The sequence below is a fragment of the Sus scrofa genome, chromosome 16 (genome assembly GCF_000003025.6).
Source record: "Sus scrofa isolate TJ Tabasco breed Duroc chromosome 16, Sscrofa11.1, whole genome shotgun sequence".
Lineage (NCBI taxonomy): Eukaryota > Metazoa > Chordata > Mammalia > Artiodactyla > Suidae > Sus > Sus scrofa.
Window position 1 is genome coordinate 966,698 of NC_010458.4, and position 23,367 is coordinate 990,064.

At 39.9% G+C, this 23,367-nt stretch overlaps 1 protein-coding gene across 5 annotated transcripts in view; it reads right to left on the reverse strand.

Annotated features, from left to right (window-relative positions):
• CTNND2 (catenin delta 2) overlaps positions 1-23,367 on the reverse strand; it is a 1,013,144-nt gene that overhangs the window by 458,068 nt on the left and 531,709 nt on the right. For all 5 annotated transcript variants that reach the window (XM_021076845.1, XM_021076841.1, XM_021076844.1 and 2 more), the window contains exon 6: positions 9,970-10,142. In XM_021076845.1, coding sequence (XP_020932504.1) covers positions 9,970-10,142 — 173 coding nt within the window. The remainder of the gene's footprint in view (positions 1-9,969; positions 10,143-23,367) is intronic.

Genomic DNA, 23,367 nt, shown 5'->3' on the forward strand with positions numbered 1-23,367 from the left:
ATTACTATATTCTTTCCTAGGGATATTTGGAAATAGGTGTGTACAAGCAAAGAGAATCGGAATCTTTTTAAATTGATGATGAAACCCTAAAAAGTGATGATATAAAAACATTTTTTGAGGGGTTCCTGTCATAGTGCAGCACAAACGAATCAGACTAGGAACCATGAGGTTGAGGGGTTCGACCCTGGCCTTGCTCAGTGGGTTAAGGATCTAGCATTGCCATGAGCTGTGGTGTAGGTTGCAGACGCGGCTTGGATCTGGTGTTGCTGTGGCTGTGGTGTAAGCCAGCAGCTACAGCTCTGATTCGACCCCTAGCCTGGGAACTTCCATATACCAGGGATGCGGCCCTAAAAAGACGAAAAAACTTTGTTTTTGAAATATTTGGAGATGACCAAGCCCTAATACTGACTGGATCACAGAGTTTTGGCTGATGACCAGGGAAGTTCCTGCTGATGTCTTTATTCATAGCTCTTGGGATCCATCTCAACCCAAAGGGACTACTTTGTCTTTGCCACCCCCTCCAAAAGGGGGAGCCATCTATGTGAAAGTGACAAGAAAATATATCATTGTTAAGAAGATGCTCTGATTAAGTAGCTTCCAATAGGCAGAATTTGGTGCATATGAAATGTTGTTCCATTCTTGCTTCTCATTATGGGAAGGTCATGAAGAGAAAAATAAACATTACGTCTAACTCCTATGGATACTTTGTGTATATTACACCTCAAGTTAAAAAGTAAGGTCGTAGGGTTTTTTTTCAATGAGACGTGAACAATACATGTAACTCATCAGAGCTCTTTTGCAAGATGAATTATTTCATCTGCACTGAAGTTTACACATGTTTCAGAGAGGTCAGATTAAGGATACACTACAGTTGTGCTTTTTGTATTAATGTTTATGTATGTACAAACTTGGTACACTGAATCCTTTGTGTAAAAATGGAATGGATTTATACCTATTTTACAGGAGTGTCTAAGGGGAGGATATATTTTTAAAGTGTAGTAGAAAGAACACTGAAAGGGAATTTAGACATTATATACATTATTCTCATTAACCAGAGTACTCAGATTTCGTGCCTTAAATTAAGTCAATAAACCATCAAGAAGAGGTGAAAAGTATTCTCGGAATTCTCTCTGCAATCCTCTTCTTGTGTGGAGTATTTCATCTCGACATTATTTTGAAGTTCTAAAATTGCTATATTTTTGTTACAAAATACTATCTGGCTCACAACTGTGACTTTTTTTAATTGGGAAGTTCTAGGCCCCCCGCCCCCACCAATATGGCGCTCTTGGACCAGAACATGACATCGGCCTCAATATGGAGCATATCTCTTTCTTGATCTTTTCAGGCTGTTTCTAGGGGTGTAGAGATGGCGTAAGGGTGATACGGTGGGAAAATTCTCCAAACTTGGAAACTTATTTCATCCTCATTCTCTGAGGATTTGGCAGTGCAAAAACATCAAAACAAAAACTCAATGCTTACAGCCAGCTAACAAAGGACTTGACAGCTTGAATCCTCTGAGGAATCTTGACTTCAGATCATGAGTAAGCAGTGTCACTGAGCAAAACCGCATTTTATAAAGCAGGCCTATGATTTACAGGCAGTCCTAGTTGAAGATGCATTTAGACCTGCCAAGTTTCCTGGAATTGTCAGTGAGGCCCCTAACTCAGGGTCAGGAGGAATAACTGCCCAGAATGCCAGGCAGCCAGGCCGACAAAGTCAGGAATGGGAACCTGGAGCCTCTGTTTTGTGGCTTTGCAGATGGGAGCCGAATGACTTGGGATCAGCAACCTGCTCCCCCAGGAGCCTTATTCATCGCTTTTCATTTTCCTGGGATCATCATCAGACTCATGAACCTAATAACTCATGGTTTCTCACTCTGGCAGGTAACCTTGGCCATGATGTCTAAGGTCTCTGCCGGGAGTGGTGCTCTTGGGTAAAGACAGGGTCCCAATAGGCCAAGATGGAGAATATGTTTCAAAGGAAGGCAGAGGCATCAGGGCCAGAGCCACCGAAGAGCCCAAACTTGTGAATATGGCATTGGGTTTGGTGGGAATGAGTTGGGCTGGTGTTTGAAGGAATGCAAAGGCAGAGAGGAGGAAGTGGTGAGAAAATAAAAGCAATGACTGCAGAACATTCTTTCAAGGAGTTAAAAAGTCTGAATAACTTTTGCAAACACAAGAAGAGGCCATGGCTTTAAGAGGACATCTTTGAAGAAATCCTTTGCTAAACCAGAATGAATGATCTGCTAACGTGGTTTAGTAAAGTCAGCTATGTGCTGGTGATTAAAATGTCTGATGTGTTGAATTTTCTTGGGAAAGCTGGCCCAGGGTCCTAGGCTTGCACAGGAAGACAGACAAGCCATTTACTCTCACAACTTGGAAATGAGAAGGAGGCACCAAGTCAAAAAAGCAAGAGTCTTATTTTGGTATTATATGAAATGTTCCTGCAGTATCGTGAAATAAAATGAATCTATACTCCCAACTAATTTTGTGCCCTTGTAGCCCCCAGAATGAAATAAACTTGCTTGAACACTATTACCGTGGCTCTCCAAACCTTTCTAACTTCTCTTTTGAAATTGTCTTCAGAAGAAAAGCCATTCCTTAAAATAATTCCCAAGATCAAAAATCCTGATGTTGTGAAAAAGATCTGATTTTGGAAATAGTCAAATAAAACCATTAAGTGCCTTGTTTAGCAATTCCTTTGAGGAGAGCTGGCTTTGGTAAAAACTAAGATGAAATGTAAAATGAAGAGACAGCTTCTGTGCAGGATTCACACACCATCCCTGAAGTCATCACCGCTGGGATGAGGTGAGGAAAGGAAGGCTGGGTTTACCCGGTGGTGACGTCACACTAACATTGAAAGGTGGTGCCCAGAGCAAATTAAACTTGAGTAATTGAAAAATGAAGGCACTTGAAGAAAAAAAAAAAACAAAAAACAAAACCCTCCTTCCTTAGATAAGAAAATCTTATGTAAATAAGAGTTATAATTTGGTTTTAGCTGTGCCTGTGGCATGCGGATGTTCCCAGGCCAGGGATGAAACCCACTCCACAGCAGTGACAATGCCAGATCCTTAACCCTCTGCGCTACAGAACTCCAAGAGTTATAATTTTTGAGATAAGAATGGGGACCGCTCTTAATTCTTTCTCTTTGAATGAGGGTCCCCAAATTACAGAGGATCAGGAGGGAGGGATGGTGAAAGGGAGGAATGGAGAGGGAGAAAAAGAGAGCAAGAGAGGATCTTGCAAACCACACTGTCCCTGTCACTTCAGGCAGGGAGAAGGAGGAGGGGGTATCAGATGCACTGCCCATGGCTTCTAAGCCGCTAGTATAAACTGAGTAGGCAGGTTTTTGCACCCTGGGTATTTATTTCTCCCGCCCTCTGACCTCCCTTTAATTAAAGTATTATTAGGGTTATTACCAAGAAAGATCCTCAAAAATATTTTATGTGACCACTTCTATGGTCTACCAGTGGGAAGGAAATAGGGAAGAAAAAGTACAACAATGAGATAAATGTCTTCTATAAATTTATCTTAAAGAGGGATTTCTTAATGGCAACTCTTCCTAAAAAACATTAGCCTTGGAGTTCCCACGGTGGCTCAGTGGGTTAAGAACCTGACATAGCATCTGTGAGGATGCAGGTTTGATCCCTGGCCTCACTCAGTGGATTACAGATCCGGCGTTGCCCCAAGCTTGGTGTAGGCTGAAGATGCTGCTGGGATCTGGTGTTGCTGTGGCTGTGGCAGAGGCCTGCAGCTGCAGCTCTGATCCAACTCCTAGCCCAGAAACTTCCATAGGCCGCAGGTGTGGCCATAAAAATAATCAAACCAAAAAAACAAAAAAACTTGAGCCTGGGCAAAAATATGCTACATAAAACTTTGATTTTAACAAGAGGCTCATTTAATCTAACTTTAATAACCCAAATACTTGCTCTGAAGAAGAGACGATCTAGTAAAACATGTACATACCCTCCTGCAATGAGAAATGTTTCAATTATTGAAGCCAGATTAAATGTATTTTTACTGGAAGGAGAATATAAAGGGAGAAGATTTTAAAGCAGAGCAAAGAGAAAGAATGTCCAATAGGTCATCCATCATCTGGAAATTATCTTAAAAAATAAATAGACTGTCAGTTTCCCCCAGGTATGCCAGAGAAAGCATACCAAATGGCATGATTTCTCCTCTAAATGCAGCAACATGTATACACTCTACACTAAACCCATCTCAGCAACTTTGTGTTTTCCAAGTTTTCTGCTGGCCTTTCTCCTTACAGGTGCCATGGAACAGCAACTACTTTCATAATTCAGCAAACTGGAGTGGTGTCACACTAGCTGCCTGGATAACCTTTCTCAGTCAACAATCAGGAAGCAGGTGTTTGTTGGGGGAGTGGCTCATCCTTTGTGGGTCTCTGTGTCCATCACACCACCATGTGCAGAGTTCTCCATCCCCTTGCCCTTCACATCTACCTGGCATGAAAGTACCAAGAAGCAAGACTCCAAACTCAAAGAACACATTGGCCTCTGGCAGAATTGAGCAGATGGTGTCTTTACAACTGTGCTACCCCACCCAATGAGGACATTTAATACATAAAAGTCTGTGCAACATTAAAAAGACAAGCCAGATCAAAAATAAATGGCAATGTGCTTCTTGGAAACCCTACCGCTTTTTTAGAGTATCCATTACTGTTCAAGTTTTATTTTGCAGAACTATCAGACAATCCTTAATTTACTGCAGTAAGCAGACAGTTCCTAAGATTCTGAATGTGCAAAGGCTCACTTCCGTACTGCATCAAGGTGGTTTTAAAATCTTTAGGTTCCTGTACTTCTTTGCCAGTGTTCTGGGCACAAATAGGTGTATACTTTCCTATTTCTTATTTCTTTTGTCTGTTTGAGGAACAAAATACTTGATGAGACTACTTTGTGTTTGGACATGGGGAGAAACTGATGTCTTTGGAGTGAATCTTCTGTGCCGGAAGTTTTATATTCAGCATTGCATATAATCTAGAGGAAACTGGATGGGAGTTGAAGCGGGGAAAACCTGAAAAAGACCCAGCCTCTTACTCTCACCACCCACAGCCTTTGCCAGAAGATTAGAAAGAAGAAGGCTGGGGTTTGAGGAACATGATGAACACTTTGTGAGCTCGGGGGCAGTCAGATATGAAGATTAACTGTACGATGTGGTTTCCACTCTTGCAACAAGGCCATCTGATAGGAAGGGAGAGACTGAGATGCAACTCTCTAGAGGGTGTTGTACCTGAAATGACAGGCCCTGTTGTGGCTATGCGCAAAATTCGCTACCAGCTCCCCATTTCACTCCATGTAAAAGACAAGAACCTCACGAGGGTCACCTTGGTCTTCCTTCCGTTTGCAAATCCCCGCTCCCCACTCTGGACACCTGGGCCTCTTTGCTGTCCTGTCAGCACACCAGGCCACCTCAACCAGGAGCCGCTGCCTTGCTGTCCCCCCAGATGGCCAACAGCTTCCCCTCCTCTCCATGTCTTTGCCAAGCATCATGTCACATCCCCCAGTCCACGAGGTCCCACGGGTCACACCCCAACCTGGACTCTGGGTCCTGTTCATCCTCATCTACACGCATTTTCTCCTCACAGCATTCCTCACCTTCTACCAAACGCTGCAACTTACTTCTTCCCTGTGTTGATTTTCTGAGTGCCCATCGCTACTGCTAGAAAATGAGTTCCTTCAGGACAGAGACCTTATCTGTTCTCTCAGCATCTCCATCCCAAGCACATATAACAGCTCCCAGCATATAGTAAAAGCCTGAGTGACACCTTGAAGGCATTAAAGAATAGCCTGAAGATGCAGCAAAGCCACTGGAAGAGCAGCTCTGTTTTGAATGGGGCACCTCACAAGAGCCACACAGAGGCCAAGGTTGGCTTGAAGGAGGAAGAGGGGTATGGAAGGGTTGTCTGCATAGCCTGTTTAGAGGCTGGGGCGGGGAGCCTGAAGGGTGGCTGAGCAGTGTGCCAGAGATGGTTAAAAGAATCCGCTATGAATCAGCTCACTTTTTGCAAAGGCCTTGGGATCTGATGGGAAGGATCTTAGGCTCTCTTCTCCAGCCCAGTCCCATGAACTCATCTTAGAGTCTGGAGAGAAAACTTTCAAGGATTTTAGTTATGGTGATGCCAGAGAACTAATATTTATGGCAATTTCTGTGGCTCACATCCTTTAGGTGCAAATGATGGGGCAATGCAGACGCCATACCAGGGCCTGGCATACAGCCTGATGATGATCACCCAGCAAACACTTATGATGTTGAATATACCAGCCTTCTTTTGAAATTAGAATCTTTGGACACTTATGAACACTCCTTTGAAATTATATTCTGACATGATTTATGAGCATGATAGAAAATCTTTTGCTTTACTTTAAAATCACACTTTTTTTAAGATCAAAAAAATGAATTGTTTTTGTGCTACTTGATGACTGACCTTATTCACTCATTCTGGCATCTGTTACCCATTATTTGAATTTTACCGACCTTTTTGGAACTTGATGATTACAGGATATTCTAAAAATTATTATAGTCTTGAAGGAATGAGCTTGAATGCCATTCAGAATATTGCAAAGAATGTATCACAGGCTCTGCCAAATCATTGGAAGAGAGGGATTCCCAGGATGATGTGAACAAAGGAGATGCTATGGGGATGGGATATGGCTTCCAGATATTCAAGGGTCTAACACTAAGTGCTGAGTAAAAATACTGGGTTTCTTATTAGGCGTTTCTCTGACACGATTTTGAAGCCACAATAAAACACGCCTTTCATACTGCAGTATACACAAGCTAAAAGTGAATCAGGATACCCAGATCTGCCATTTAGCTAAAATAAATAGGACTCAAGTATCCACCAACAGCCTGCCTCCTGTTAATCCAGTGGATTGGAACGCCCCCTGGTTTGACTATTCAGACTTCAACCACCCACCTGTCAGCTCAATGAGTGTATGCCAGTAACTTTTGGCTCAAACCTGTCTTCACCTTGAACGTGCACATTCACAGGTGCCTTTGGATGTATAGCTTTAATATGTTTACAATGTACATTTTTGATTAAACTTTAAAGCAGACTTTCAGTGTGAGGCCCCATCCTATCCTTTGAGTTTCTGCTATTTTACACCTGTGACAACTGGAAGATGCTAGAATCAACTGCAACAAGTGGAACTCCAACACCATGGAAGCAGATAAATCCCCCCATATTGCTTGTCCACATGAGTAAGGCTCTTAATAGGTTCAAGTTGTAGGTGTATTTAATTGAAACAGTCAGTATATAAAAGGAAACCTATGAAACACTCTGGAAAGGATCAGACTCCAATTCAGGAAAGATTCTTCTTCTATTCTTATTGCTGCTGCCTTAAAATAGTACCTGACAACATCTCTAAAAGTGGTGAGTTTGAGTTTGTGCATCTTTAACATGTAAATGGCAATACAGCCAGGTTGTGGGGATTAAATAAAATGATGTGTGTAAAACATTACTTCTGGATGTTCAATAAATGATAACTATTTTTTAATTTTATAAGTAAGAAAGCTTTGATTTAATAGCTAGTCCTTACATAGCTATGTATGAATGGAGCTTACAAGATGCTCACAGACTAAGTTGATAGATTAAATCCCTTTTCAATTGACTCAATTTCATTTTCCTTGCTGATCAGCTATGGGAAATCTGATTTTTTTTAAATTTGACAGTGTTTTCAATTCAAATTACGGGGGTCTTAGATATTTATGAGAAGAGGCCAAGCATGAGTATTAAATGAGTTCAAGATAAAAATTTTTAATTTTAAAAGGTAGAATTTCACTGTTTTACTAGCTACATGTCTTAGAAGTTCTGGAAAACGAGTAAAAGCTAAATTCACAGCTTGCACAAGTTAATTTGAGTATAAAATATTTCTTATTTCTGAGTATTTCTAGACGCTTGGACCTAGAAGTGTGAACAGATATAGGGTTAAAAAAAGTGGTGGTGGGTGCTGTAATCCACTTGTTTGCTTCCAAAGAATTTAAAATTACACATATTCCACCACAATCAGTGTTATCATGGTCAAAGAGAGTCATAAAGATGGGAAGATGAAAAATAGTTCCTTTCAAGAATGGGATAATTTTGAGAGAAAAAAGAAATATATACCTAGAGAAAGAAATCGTATAGCTTCCATTTCATCTTTTACTAAAAATAAAATTAGATTTAAAAAGCTAACAAGTGCTAATAACATCACTCAATATTTCAAATATATAATGTTCTTAAATGAGCATATAATAAAGACTATTTTGTATATGTGATAAGTGCATGTATATAAAATAATTGTTTCTAATAAATTAAAAACATTTTTTTTGTAGACATTCCCTCCTGTGTGCTATCATATTTCTGTAAGTGAGGTAGGACAAACCAGTGCTTTTAAAGGGCAGTGATCCAGGAGCTGGGAAACAGCCCCGTTCCAGGGTTAGTGTGCATGCATAGACCTGGACTCAATGACCGGGTGGTCCCAACCCTCAAGCACCACACACCTCCAGCTCTCCATCCAAAGGGGGACAACTCCTGACCTGAGGTCACTCACTGGACCACCATGGAGGGACAAACCCATCTCAGAAGAATGTTTTATTTGACATTCCCTTTGTCCATATAACCTTGGCATCACAAGGTAAAAGTTACAAAGCCACTGATGGACAAGGGTTTTGCCTGAAAAAGGTGATCATATTTTTAGCAGATTCCTGAGAAAATAATTTAATGTTAATAGTTGAAATGCACTGAAACTTCTCAGCTTATGCTTCATCAATGTCCACATCACCTTAAAAAAATAAAATCTCATGGTGTCCGTATTATGCCATTTTAACTTGCCCTGCCTCCTCTTCGTCTGCAGACATTTCTTGGGGGTCAATGTGGATGGCTAGGGGCTGGTGGTGAAAGATAAAAAAGGACCCTGGCCCTCAAGTAGCTTTTAGTTTAGCTGGAAAGACACATGGATGAATAATAACCATAAATTGGTGACTGAGAGGAATCTGATTGTTACAGGAGCCCGGCATAGGCAGTGTGGCCGGGGAAGGGTTTCTGGCAGAGGCACTGTCCAATGAATGCGGAAAGGATGAATTAAGCTCATTGGTGTAGGGGGGTGCTTTGGGGGTTGTGGGTTTGTCATTCCAAGAATGAATGCACAGAGATTAAAGGGGTCTCCTGAACTTTTATACTGAAAATAAATATAAAATAACTTAAAACAAAATAGCCCTCCAATATACTAACTCTGGTGGGTTGATTAAATATAGTCTGAACCCCAAAATTATCAAAACTGAAGTATTAGTGTGGTATACGTATATACACACATTACAACATTTATATATTTCTTGAAAAAAAATTTGGGCGGATAGCCGCTTCTTTCTAGCAAGAGCTGATTTTAACTGCAGCTAATAAATGTGTACATAGAAACTATAAGAACAAGTACACATCTTAAGGAAACAATCAAGGGCACATTTCAAAATCAATCTTGGCAAAGCATAACTATTCTTACACTAATCACAATTATCTTCAGAACAGTTCTGGATATGTGATGATGCATTCATACTACGTTCCTCTATACGATTAAAGTCAAAGAATAATTTCACGCTTTTTTAAGGAGAAAAAAATGTGTTCCAGGTGTCCTCCACAAACTCAGAATGTATGTCATACTTACGTTACTTATTGACACAGAAATAGTAACTAGACACCCATTTGCATATTAATGCAGGTAAGTACATATAAAGGAGATGGAGAATGGGCCATTCACAGGCATTCCTGCAGGAAGTATTTTGCAATTCAGAGTTACTCTATAATCATACTGTATTATTCATTTCCTTCACTCACAGCCCTGAGGCCATCTCTCCAAAGTTGTAGGGTACTCCTAAAAAAGGCAGGAGGCACTATGGCCATTTCACAGCCCTGCTTCCCCTCTGGCCCCTTGGAGCCCAAGGACCAACACAGCAGAGGGCCCCATACCCAACGTACCTGGCTGAAACTCTGGCCCGCACCTCGGGCTTGTGTGCTGCGGGCGGGGAGCTGCGCCGGGGCGGTCTCACCCAGGGCCAGGGTCTGGTTGCTATGGTAGCTGGCTGGATACTGGAAGGACCCTTCAGGTTTGGAATTGAGCTGAAGTGCACTCTGGGAGAGCAGGCTGGGCCCTGCATTGAAAGTCATTTAGAGCAGTAAGTGACAGCCTCAGTGAAGCAGAAATGACATGTATTATTTATTGAGAGTAGCCTAGAATTATCACACGCACATGATTCCAGCCATCTATGCTTTGAATTCTGAGAACTAAAATGACCATATAATTTGACTCCAGCTCTCAAATGAGATTTTTTTTTTTTTTTTGTGGTTTAAAAGTTCTCCAAAGAGCAGATTTTTTTTTTCCAAATGATCTCATCCTGACCTACATAGAGATTTTTCTTATGAGACAAATTAGTTAATAAAGTAGTTATTTTTGGATCAGCCAATATCGGAAACATTTGAAATAATTTAAAAGTCCACCTTCTGGTATATGTTAATTGCGTTAATATAATTATATCTCCTACTTAATTATCAGGATGCTGAAACACTTGAAACCTTCCAATCTGTGACAAATTCTATTGTATAAATAGTGATGAAATACCTCAATGCCTGAAGGGTAGACAGTGCTTAAAATATTAATATCTCTCTTACAATGAAAAATTCAACCTGATTTCATATGATCTCTGATGGCTAGTTATCTCTGTCATCACAGTGATGCACAGTAGGAGAACAAAGAAAAAATACAGTGTTTATATCAGTGCCACTAATGTGGCTGATACTACAAGTGATGGAGAAAGGAAGAGCAGTTCCTGGCCTTATTATTTAATAATATTTTGTATGAGAAAATGTGGTTTATTCCACTTCCTTTTTAGATGGAATTTTTGCAACAGTTAGCCCATTTCTTCTGTAAGCAAATTTTCTTTAACCAAATTTCATACTCACCTGGGGAATTAAAAGAAGTATAGAGGAGAGTAAGTGTACTATGATTTTCTATGGTGTGTTTGAGAGGGGATTGAGCTCATTTGGGAGTGGGGGGGGGACCTGGCAACAAAAGTGTTCTCATGTTATCTTAACCATAGTACAAAATCACTTCTTGTTTGATGGAGGGTAACTGTATACACATGGCTTATGGTATAATTGTTATCCCATCTCCCTTTCTGACTGGTTTAGAGAATAGCATCATTTCTAGTAAATGTAAGCAGATTTCAAGTTCCTTTTTCTTTCTTTTTAAGGATGGCTCTTTATTTCAAATGAGACTGCAGATCTGACATAACATGGGCCATTTTTTTTTTTTTTTTTGCGGGAAAATAATGTCTTCTCTTAGAAAGCATTGGTTAGCACAACCTTTGTATTTAAAACCTTCTCCTTCCCTCTAATTCCTTGATGGAACTTTCTTTTTTTCATTTTTCTTTTTTTGGTCTTTTTAGGGCTGCACCTGCAACACATGGAAGTTCCGGGGCTAGGGGTTGAATTGGAGTTGCAGCTACCAGCCTACATCACAGCCACAGCAAGGCTGGATCCGAGACGCATCTGCGACCTGCACAGCAGTTTGTGGCAATACTGGATCCTCGACCCACTGAGTGAGGCCAGGGATCAAACCCGCAGCTTCATGGATATTGTTAGATTCTTAACCTGCTAAGCCACACCAGGAACTCCCCTGACGGAACTTTCTAAACAATGTAAAACTAGTTTTTCATCAGCAGATATTGAATAATAAGCTGATTAGCTAATACAGGTAAGACTTAGTATTTTGGAATCTATGCAGTTTCTGGAAAAAATTCAAGCAAGGACATACGACTTTTTCTATCCTGTCCCAATTTCATCATGAAGGACATAACAAAAGTACAATTGTAATCCCTTTTCCTGTAATTTAGAAAACAGAGTCACAAGAAAGTAATGTATACCAGATGGCAAAGTTTGCAATAGCTTGCAAAAAAATCATCTAATCCATACTGATGGTATTATAGGGCTAATCACCAGAAATATGATGGGGAGTGCATTCAGAGGTTAATTCTGGACACCAGGAACATACTGCTGTTGTCAAAACTGTCAGGCACGGAGATGGAGTCATAGGGTGCTCTCTGAGCCCAGGAGATGGGCAGGCTGAGATATGGGAGAGCCTGGAGAAGTGGGATTGGTGATGGGGCAGAGGCAGATGAGAACTAACTGCAGAGAGGAGGAGGGCGAGGTAGGTACTGGGCAGACAGTGATAGATTGTAGCCAAGGGCTTTTTCCTTGGTCCCTACCCCCCTGAAGCTCATTGCTTGATGGAAGAAAGTGAGCTATGGTGGAAGAACAGAGGGCCTTTAAAATTAGTGGTCAGCATTCTTCCTGACAATGGCAGTTTCCCACTGAGACTTCCTTTGGCAATTTCTTCCAGGATAGTCTACCCCAATACAATGGCTTGCACTGGCCATGTCCCCTATTCCGCAATAATGCATCTCCAGGGCAATAAAAGTTGAAAAGGTGCAACAGTGCCCAGACGTTTGGAAATGTAAATAAAATGAAAAAAAAAAACCCTGTAATTCTTATAAATAATTTCACAATCTAAAGAGCAAAGAGTGGTGTGTCCAGGTTATTTGCCTTTTAAAAAGACTGTGTGACTTTGCCCTGATGAACTTCCTTGCATATGTAGTTAGCAAAGTCAAACGAAGTTGTCAATTCTGAATAGACTCATGAAATTATCTCCAGAAACCTACATAGGCACCAATCTGAAGGTGGCAATTTAAAGTTTCTTTGGAAAGCAATTTCAATTAAACATATGATTTATGTGCTCCTGAAATATACATCATGAACTAATCAAATCTGCTCATCTTTTATACAATCAGCCATGTATTTGATCAATACTCAAGGAAAACAAACCAAGATTCTCTGTCTCATTACTCTGTTCGCACATCCCAGGCATGAAACCTAGATGGACTCTGACAAAGGTAATTGCAGCAATGAGCAATATATCATAATATTACAACACTGACACATCACCTGGCAAGGACGAAGCAGTGTGGACAACAGCCAAAACACTGCATTGCATTTTAGAATGAGTGTTCCATTGCTCACCTGGTTTCAAATGAATGGCATTTATTCAGCCCAATTTTAGAGAGCACAGATATATGAGCGTATGAAAAAGGTTAAAATGATGGGGAAATTCTTAATTACTTTATAATAAAAGTAAAATTTACATATAAGTATTAACTTTATTAACGTGGCTGTGCACTGGGGTAGAAAATACATTCTCCAGAGATTTCAATAGCATTTAGAGTCTTGGGCTTTAAATTATGATTTTTTTCTTAAGGACTCTTGACTTCCCATCAAGTCTTACTTGGTCTAGAGGTAAAATTTGGCTTCATTGAGGATATGAAATGTATTCCCTGGGGTATGGGGACAATGGGAGAAGACTTCTTGAGGTGCTGGAGGAAGCGGAGAGACTGGTCCTCAAAATCCCACCTGGGGAAATAGAATGTTGTCTTAGGTGCAATTAATTGCTCCAGGATAAACTTGAATAACAGTAGATTGCAATGTCCTATTAGGTCACCAAAAGCATAAGCCACCCTCTGGTATGTATGCTTCCAGGACATTGACCTAAAGGGTCAAAGAGACTTCTTTGGCCTTTCCACACCTTCTCCAGCATGGGACAATCCTCAAAGCTAAGCCCAGGCGTCTGTTCAAAATATCTCAGCCCTGGGGTCCTGGAAGAGGAGTGGCAACTGTTTTCTAATAAATTGATAAAACTCAAGAGAGTATGTGCCCACTCCTGGGCATCTATCCAGAGAAAAACATGACTTGAAAAGATATATGCAATCCAATATTCACTGCAGCACTATATACAATAGCCAAGACATGGAAGCAATCTGGATGTCCATAAACAGAGGAATGGATAAAGAAGATGTGGGAATGGAATATTAGTCATAAAAAAGAATGAAATAATGGCATTTGCAGCAACATGGATGGACCTCGAAATGATTATACTAAGTGAAGTTAGTCAGACAGTGAGAGACAAACATCATATGATATCATTTATATGTGGAATCTAAAAAAAGGATGCAAATAAATTTATTTGCAGAACAGAAGCAGACTCAGACTTTAAAGACTTATAGTTACCAAAGGGGACAGGGTGGTGGGCAGGGAGAGGTGGACTGGGAGTTTGAGATGGAAATGTTCTAAAATTAGGTTGTGATGATGATTGTACAACTGTGAATATAATAAAATTCACTGAATTAAAAATAAATTACTTGAGAGTATTAAATAAAAGAGAGAGAGAGTATGTGTCTTGATCTGACCAAGACATGGTCATTCCAACCGGACAAAGGGAAGAAATTCCAAGGGAACTACAGAGCTGAGGGACATGGAACCTGCCACTGACCCTGGAAAAGCATCTCGACTATAATACCAAAATCTCAATGTTTTCAAATATATAAACCGATAGAGACCACATAGCAACGTGTGGGGGCGGGAAGGAATGTCCTTATTATAAAACAGAAATAGACTCACAGACACAGAAAACAAACTTATGGTTACCAAGGGGAAGGGGGGGGTGATACATTAGAAAGTTGGGATTAATAGATACGCATGACTATATATAAAATAGACAACCAACAAGGACCTACTGAATAGCACAGGGAACTCTACTTAATAACTTATAATAACCTATAATGGAAAACATTCTGAAAAATAAAACACACACACATATATATGTGTATATGTAATAAGATCATTATATATATATAATTGGATCACTTTGATGTACCCCTGAAACTAACATAATACTGTAAGTCAACTATATGTCACTAAAAAGATTTTTTTTAAAGTGATTTAAAAAAATCCGTGTATCTTTGTCATGATTCTGAGATATGTAAACAAGATGAGACCCTATTCTTTCTTCTTTCTCCAACTCCAGGAATTGATCCTGCTTAACATCAAAGTACTATTTAAGTCATGCCCACATCAGCATTTTAAGGGTGAACACTTTCTCCCTAAATAGAAGCCAATTTATATGCGGGAGAAATCTTCACACCTCAGACAGGGGTGCTGCTTCTCCAGTGAACCGCTCCTTACAGATGCCAAGTATTGGCTGGGAAAGCCTGCTGTCCTCTAGGAGTGGGACAGAAGGCAACCTCAGCAGATGGAAAGGTCGAGGTGTTCATTTCTTGCATAAAAATTCAGACTCACTGAATGTCATATTAACATTCACACTAAAATGTACAGTGGAGTTCCCGTCGTGGCGCAGTGGTTAACGAATCCGACTAGGAACCATGAGGTTGCGGGTTCGGTCCCTGCCCTTGCTCAGTGGGTTAGCGATCCGGCGTTGCCGTGAGCTGTGGTGTAGGTTGCAGACGCGGCTCGGATCCTGCGTTGCTGTGGCTCTGGCGTAGGCTGGCAGCTACAGCTCCGATCTGACCCCTAGCCTGGGAACCTCCATATGCCGCAGGAGCGGCCCAAGAAATAGCAAAAAAAAAAAAAAAAAAAAAAAAAAAAATGTACAGTTAATTTCTTCTTTAATTAACGAGATATCTTAGAGTTTTCATAATCATATGCACATCACAGGCCTTTACAGGGATTTAAAAACATTTTTTTCTTGTAAAGTTTTATTGAAGTATAGTTGGCTTACAATGTTGTAATAATTTCTGCTGTACAACAAAGTGATTCAGTTATACACATACACACATTCATTCTTTTCAGGTTCTTTTCCCATATAGGTTATCACAGAATATTGGGTCGAGTGCCCTGTGCAGGTCTGATTTTAAAAGACTTCATCAGAGTTCCCACTGTGGGGCAGCAGGTTAAGGATCTGGTGTTGCCACAGCTGTGGCATAGGTTACAGCTGCAGTTTGGATTCGATCGCTGACCCAGGAACTTCCACATGCCACGGGTGCAGCCAAAAAAAAGAAAACAATAATAAAAAATAGAAAATAAATAAGAAGACTTTATCTAGAATTGCTAATTCTTGTCTGCTTTAGCCAAATATTGGTCCCAGAATACAGTAAATCTTTAAATCACATATTTTACAATAATAAAAGGCCAGAGGTCAACAAAGTGGCATCCCTGAGTCTTTATTTATATCACAGTTATGCCAATGGAGGAAATGTGTGATGAGAAAAAAAAATCCAAGTCTGGGACCCAGGAGACCTGAAGGATCCTAGCCCATCTTTAAGTTTCTGAAAGCAGAGATGGTGATGAGGCTGCTGACGATGAGAGCAACACCAGCTCACCTTTACCGAGTGCTTACTAAGTTCCACGGACTGTCGTGAGCAGTTTGCATCTGTTAACCCTGGAGTCCCAACAAGATCCCTTGAAGGTGCCATCTTCCCCAATGATGCAGACAGAGCTGAGAGTCCCACTGACTGAAACCACCCAGCAGTCTTGCTGCGCCTGGTGCAAGCAGGGCAGTCTGGCTTCAGAGTGTGAGTTCTCACCATACTTAGTTATTTGTTCCCCAAAATTTTAATCTCTGCAAATTTGAGGACCTAATGAGATAACAGATGTGAAAGTGCTTAGAAAAATATAAACTGCTATACAAATGTCAGTTATTAGTATGATTATCTAATTATCTAATTACTTAGCCACATGGTCTGAGAATTAAAACCCTGATTGGAATTTGTCCCATTGATCAGTGTTTTCTTTCAACACCCTGTGAGCTTTCATTTTACAAAGGAAACACAGGAGGCACAGATCATTACAATGGCTTGAAATTAAAAACCAGAGCAAAACAAGCGTCAGAGCTGAGAGATGAGGAAGGAGAATTTCTCTCTTAGCCTGAAATTCCTTTCTCTGGCAACCTCAAAATTCATTCGCAAACCTCAAGTGCTGTTCAGACGTCACCTCCTCTATGCAGTCTGCTCTGATGTCCAATTGCCCAGGAAAATTAATTCTACCCCCATCACGCTACCTTAACACTCTGCACTGACTAGACTATGAGAAATTTCAACAGAGACATGTCCAGTCTTTCAAAGCAAAAGGTTTTCTGGGAGGAGAGTAACAGGATAAAAGCAGAGAGGATGAATATTATGTGAAGGCAGCAGGATTCTGTGTTTAGATACTTGGAGACACTCGAGACCAGGATTTCCTGGAGGGCAGAGAAAGGAAACTGAAGTAATAGAGGAAGTTACAACTGGGATAGGGTCACATTAGGAAGGAAGATAAAGTGTGCATTTAAGGACCTTAAAAAACAAACAAACAAACAAAAAAAACAAAAACAAGCTCGTCGGTACTTGGTAACTAAGGAGAAAGGAAGGGAAGGACAGCCCAAATGACTTGACACTCTTCGGCTGACCATTAGAAGGACGTTGCTGACACTGCAATAGGTGCTGGGGAGTCTCCCAACGTGCCAGGTAAGTCCTTTCTAGCAAACCAGGTGGACAGTACAGCTCTCTCATGACCAAGTGCACACCTTCTGTTTCTACAGGTTTTAAGGGGATTTATTGCAATTTTTGGTCCGCTTCAGTTAACATCTGTCCCAGAACACAACAAATATGCACTAAATGAGTGTGAGAAAGCAGAAACTCCCCTCCTGTGTCCTTCCCAAAGGAATGATTAGCTGGGGATGGCTGTTGGGGAGTTGAGGTTTGGGTGAAGGACAAGCTTCATTTTTAAGTTACAGAATCATTGGCAGTGGTGGGAACTGACATGGTTAGAAAGGGAATCTGGGCTTGATTTTCACGCTGGCTCTAACAGACCCATCTATCTTCTTAGATTTTAAATAATTTCCAAGATCAAAGTTTGGTTTTATGTAAATGCAATTTTAGAACAGAGATGTTGTTATCCAAGTTATCAGTGTTGAAAACTGAAGCCACAAGAACAAGACGAGGTCTCTAAGGGGTAACTAAGATATCAATTTAATTCCAAGGGATTATTTTACCATCCAAAGAAAAGTGTGTGATTAATCAGAAGGAACTAAAATAAACAGCTATGAGATCTTGGCAATGTCTTAAATAGGTGCTCAATGAATGCTTGTCAGGCTGTTAATTCAGGACAATCACAAACAATAAACACACAAATTGAGACAGTCAAATCCAGGACAGAATACTAGATAGTAGCAAATTTGTTTAGATTTACATTTGTCACTCTCAGGTTAAACTGATTCTTTCAAAATGATATAAAATCTTATTTTTATGTAGACCATGAAAAATAAAGCCAGCAACACCCATACACATGTCAGAGAATCTGCATTCATTTCCACACTTTTGCTATCCAAGCATTGTGGAAGGTTAAGAATAATTTGAAGGTTAAGTATTATTTATATTTTAAATGAGAGCAAATTCTTAGGACCACATCAAATAAAAAGAAAGGTGAAATCTATTAATGGAAAATGTTGAGTAAAAATAAAGGAAATAGATGGTGGAAATTATATATAAACAAAGGGTTATAATAAATTACAAAATCAATAAGAAAAATTGCCAATTATTTGTAAGATTATTGAATTGATTTAAATCAAGCTTAAAGTACTTTAGTCATATCTAATTTTACAAGTTAACTCTGTAGCGTGAAAATAATGAGTTTTGCTTATATTACATTATTAATCGGGTTCATTTATAGCAGCAGTTTCTTCTTTATGGGCTCTGGGTGAACTTGCCAATTTACAAACCAACTTGGAAGAGGAAGTGATAAACTAGGAGTTCATGCTGTGGTACAGTGGGTTAAGAACCTGACTGCATGGAGTTCAGCAGTAACAAGTTTGACTATATATGAGGATGTGGGTTCAATCCCTGACTCTGATCAGGGGGTTAAGGATTCAGCATTGCCGTGAGTTGTGTAGGTCACAGATGTGGCTCAGATCCTGTGTTGCTGTGGCTGTGGTGCAGGCTGGCAGCTACAGCTCCAATTTCACCCCTAGCCTGGGAACTTCCATACATCTTGGATGAGGCCCTAAAAGAAAGACAAAAAAAGAGAATCCGACAGCAGGAGTTCCCATTGTGGCTCAGTGGGCTAAGAACCTGAATAGTATCCATGAGGATATGGGTTTCATCCCCAGCCTCACTCAGTGGGTTAAGGATCTGGCGTTGCCCCAAGCTGCAGATTGTAGTTCAGATCAGATCCCATGTACTAGGGCTGTGGTTTAGGCTGGCAGCTGCAGTTCCAATCTGACCCCGAGCCTGGGAACTTTCACATGCCAGAAATGAAACAAACAAACAAATAAAAAAGACCTGCAGTGGCTCAGGTCTCTCTGGAGGTAGGCGGTCCATTCTCAGTACTGTGTGTTAAAGGAACCATTCGCAGCTGCGACATAGGTTGCAGCTATGGCTCAGATTCAGTCCCTGGCCAGGGAACTTTCATAATGCACAGGTGAGGCCAACTAAAAAATAAATAAATAAATAAATAAATAAATAAATAAATAAATAAATAAAAGCAGTGATAAATTAGCTGTTTTCTTCTGATCTTGAAAAGCTTATCTGTAGGAGTTTCACTGAGGTATTCACCTGAAAATAGTTATTCAGCCCATCTACCATTCCTAAAATGAACTGAGGGAGAAAGCTCCAGTGGCTCTTTTATGCAAAAACACTTAGGGCTGATGGGATTCTTCCACGGACAGATGTGTTTTTAGACTTCATTTCTAAATCTCTTTCTTCAAAATATTGATTTCATCTGGTCAATTGCCTTCAATGTATGTACTGCTTTGTGTGAAAATTAAAACTTTAGTCCCAAGAATAGAGAAGTATTCATTTAGTTTTTAAACTGATTTAGATTCAACCAATGTTACAGGCATAATGAGTATGCTTTTTCAAGTCTGACTATTGTACATGAATAAACTGAAGATTGGTAAAGCTTTCACACTACGCAACAACCCAGTTTCTTTACATCTGTATATAATGGAGAGAAATGAGCAAAATGACATTTATCACAAAAAATAAACTTCAAATATATAACTTTAGTTTAAAATGTACAGTTCTCAAGAACTATACTGTATGTGGGGGAATTTACATGCTGTTACAATGACAGCATGGTATTTTTATGGTTCGCTCTAGTCCCCATCTATTTCCTTGGAAAGTTTTGTCTTCAGACTATTTACCACTTAAAAAAATTAATGTAGCACAAAATGAGGAAAAGAATTATACGTACTTCTTTATAAATTAACAGTCTAAAGATAATAGATTCATATTTCTCACTGTCAATAATTGTGAAAAGAAACAGAAAACGAATACAAATCAGTTTAAAAGAAAACAAGATTTCAAAGCCAAGTTCTGAGAACATTACAATGTATTTATGGGATTACAATACCATAAAGAACTAGTTCTTGTTGTGGTGGTGGTTCTTTGGTTTTTCTTAGGGCCATACTGTGGCATATGGAAGTTCCCAGGTTAGGGGCTGAACTGGAGCTATAGCTGCAGGCCACAGCTGTAGCAATGCCAGATCCAAGCCACTGTGATCTACATGGTAGCCTGAGGCAATGCAGGATCCTTAACCCACTGAGCAAGACCAGGGATCAAACCCACATCCTCACAGACACTAGCTCGGGTTCTTAACCCACTGAGCCTCAATGGAAACTCCCCAGAACCAGTTTTTGATTTGCTGCATATCACAGCCTTTCCTCTAGATATCTGGATGGTTTGCTCATGCATTTATTCAGGTCCCTGATGAAATATCTTCTCACAAAGAATGACTTCCTGGCCCTTTGATCATTCTCCCAAAACAAGAGTGGTTCTCAAACTTTCCAGTCTCATACAAACTTTTCAGACTCTTAAAAATTACTGAGGACTCCAAACGGCTATTATCTACTCCATGAGTGACACAGAACGCTATTTATAATATTAAAACTAGAAGTGTTTAAAAAAGAAGGAAGCATCACACACTTTCCAAGAGCCATCAGAGCAATGATGCTATCATGTGCTACTTAGCCTCTGGAAAACTCCACTGAAATCTCATTGTGTATGACTCTCATTCTCACTCTCACTGTGAGCATCATGAGATTATTGTAAAAATGGGTACCTCTGCAGCACCCTTGAAAGGTTCTTAAGGACCCCCAGAAATCCCAAGGACACTCCAGGAAATGCTGCCCTATTCTATCCTCCACCAGCTTTGCCATTGCTGCAGCAATTTCCTTCCTGACCTTATAGTATTTAGAATGCTTGATTTCAGCCTTTTCTCCTAGAATGTAAATGCCACAAGGGCAGAGGCTCTCTGTGCTACTGTTAATAAGTGTTTAATACTGACATTTTAAAAGAGAATGTAACAACCACTTGTACCTATAGTGATAAAACAAAAACTGGGTATATTAAGATTTGATATCATCAGTTGCTGCTGAAATTGATGTACTGTATGATCTGGGTAGTTATAATGTTTTAATTTCTGGGGGAATCCTATAAGACGTCTCCATAGGTATTATGGGAGACCCCTCCTTCCGCCGTGACCCAGGGAAAATTCTGTTTATTCTTGACTGTCTGCCTCTTCACTTTCCCTCATATCTACCAGTTTTCATCTGTCTGTCCTATTTCAGTGCTGGACACCTATGATGCCTTGACAATTTCAAAACCCATTTATATTTTCATTAAAAATTTCCAAAAGGCTCTAAACTTTGTGCCTGATTCCAGGAGACCCTGATAACACAGATGAGAATGAAGTTTTTAATGAGAAATTTGCACTGGTTTTTCTTGCTAAAGGAATGGAAAAGGAGTATTGGGTATTTATGTCTTTGCCTGTTCCTTCAATTCCTCAGTCTGCCTCTGAGCCGGTGAGCTCTTTAGAGAAGGTACAACATGCTTCTTAAATGTCTATGTGATAGAAGGAAATCTAAGAAAAAGAATTTGAACATTAGTTGAAGACTACCATGTAGAGATACAATCTGGAGGGAAAGAAGATGGTAGGTTCCTGGGGAATATGACTACACCCCATGTGGTACCTGGGTGTTTTCCTGCAACTTTTGCTCACATCTTCCACCTCTAACTTCCCTTTGGCTCTGTAACACCAAAGTTGGTGGGGGAGGTAGGTGGGAGTGAATAGGAAAGGAAACAAAAGGATGCATGAACATCAGATAACTTCAGGCTTGGAACCATGACAAATTTCTGGAGAGGAGACCGTCCTGTTTGTAGTTCAGATACCTGGACCAAAGGGCGAATAATGAAGTAATTTCTCAAGGAGTGGACAATCCAAGGATGAACTCAACTGATTTGAATAAATGCATGTCCAGGAGAGGATTTGGGCTCCCCATAGTTCAGGTGACAGTCGTCAACCACTGGCGGAGTGAGGGGAACAGCAGAACTTGAATCCAGGTCTTCTGGCTCCGAGGGCAGGATGGGCTACCTTGAACCCCAACCCAGAGGCTCTCCACCCCATTAGGTATAAATGAGGATCGCAGGTTCCACCATAATAGATCTTCAATATTGTGGACCACTTTATTAATATAGTTATCATTTTGATTATTCTAGTCATTACAAAAATCTTATACTCCTAAACTGCTTCTCAATTCTTTGTTCCCATGCTTGTCAGAAACCTTGATATTCACTTCACAAGGATGTCTCTTACCTTTTTTTTATTATTATTATATAAGAATACATGCTATTATATCTTACAGCATTTTAATAACCTTATCTCTCAACAATTCTGTCTCGTAGAATTAAGTATATTCACAATAATGAAGTGAAAATGACAGACAGTAAAATGAAAATCAAGAGTAAGTAATTTATTGAGAACTATGTCTAGATACTCATATTGCAACAGAACAAAGGGTGGGAAAAAAATGCATGCATGTAAGAGTAACCTGATCCCTATGCTGTACAGCAGGAAAAAAAAATAATAATAAAAGAAAAAAAAAGAGTAAGTAATATATTCACTTTTGTCCAACTTCATATGATTATTCTATTTGGATTTTACCTGCTCAGAATGTTAACTTACATGATTGATTCTTGAGTTTTGGAATATACTCTGATTTGAGAATGCAAAAAAATACCATTCCTTTCTTTTCTCTAATATTTAGAATATATTAAGCTCCTAAGATTTCCTTCCCAGAATGCTGGGATTTTCTAGAATATGGTAGAATTTCAATTTGTCAAGTGCTGCAGAAAGAAATAATTGCCATTTCAAAATACAAATATTTAAACAAATTAACAATCTCTATAAACATATAAGCCACTTTCCCCCAATCATTCTCTTTCTGATTCTGACTGACGAATATTTTTATACATTTTGGCTAATAGATACTGACCCTTGTCTCTGAGTTTGTATCTCCAAGGACGCATGGATTAAATAAGGTACTTGGTCCACGGCAGTTTGGGTCAAGCTCTATGTTATGTGAGAAGCTAATGGCCCTGAGCGTCCATCAACAACTTTATTTTTTTTTTGTCCGGTAAAGCAATAGCAATTCTCCTAGGGGCTCTGTGACATGTATTTGTTAGAATTGAAATTACAGAGCTGGCAGTCACAAAACAGTGGTGG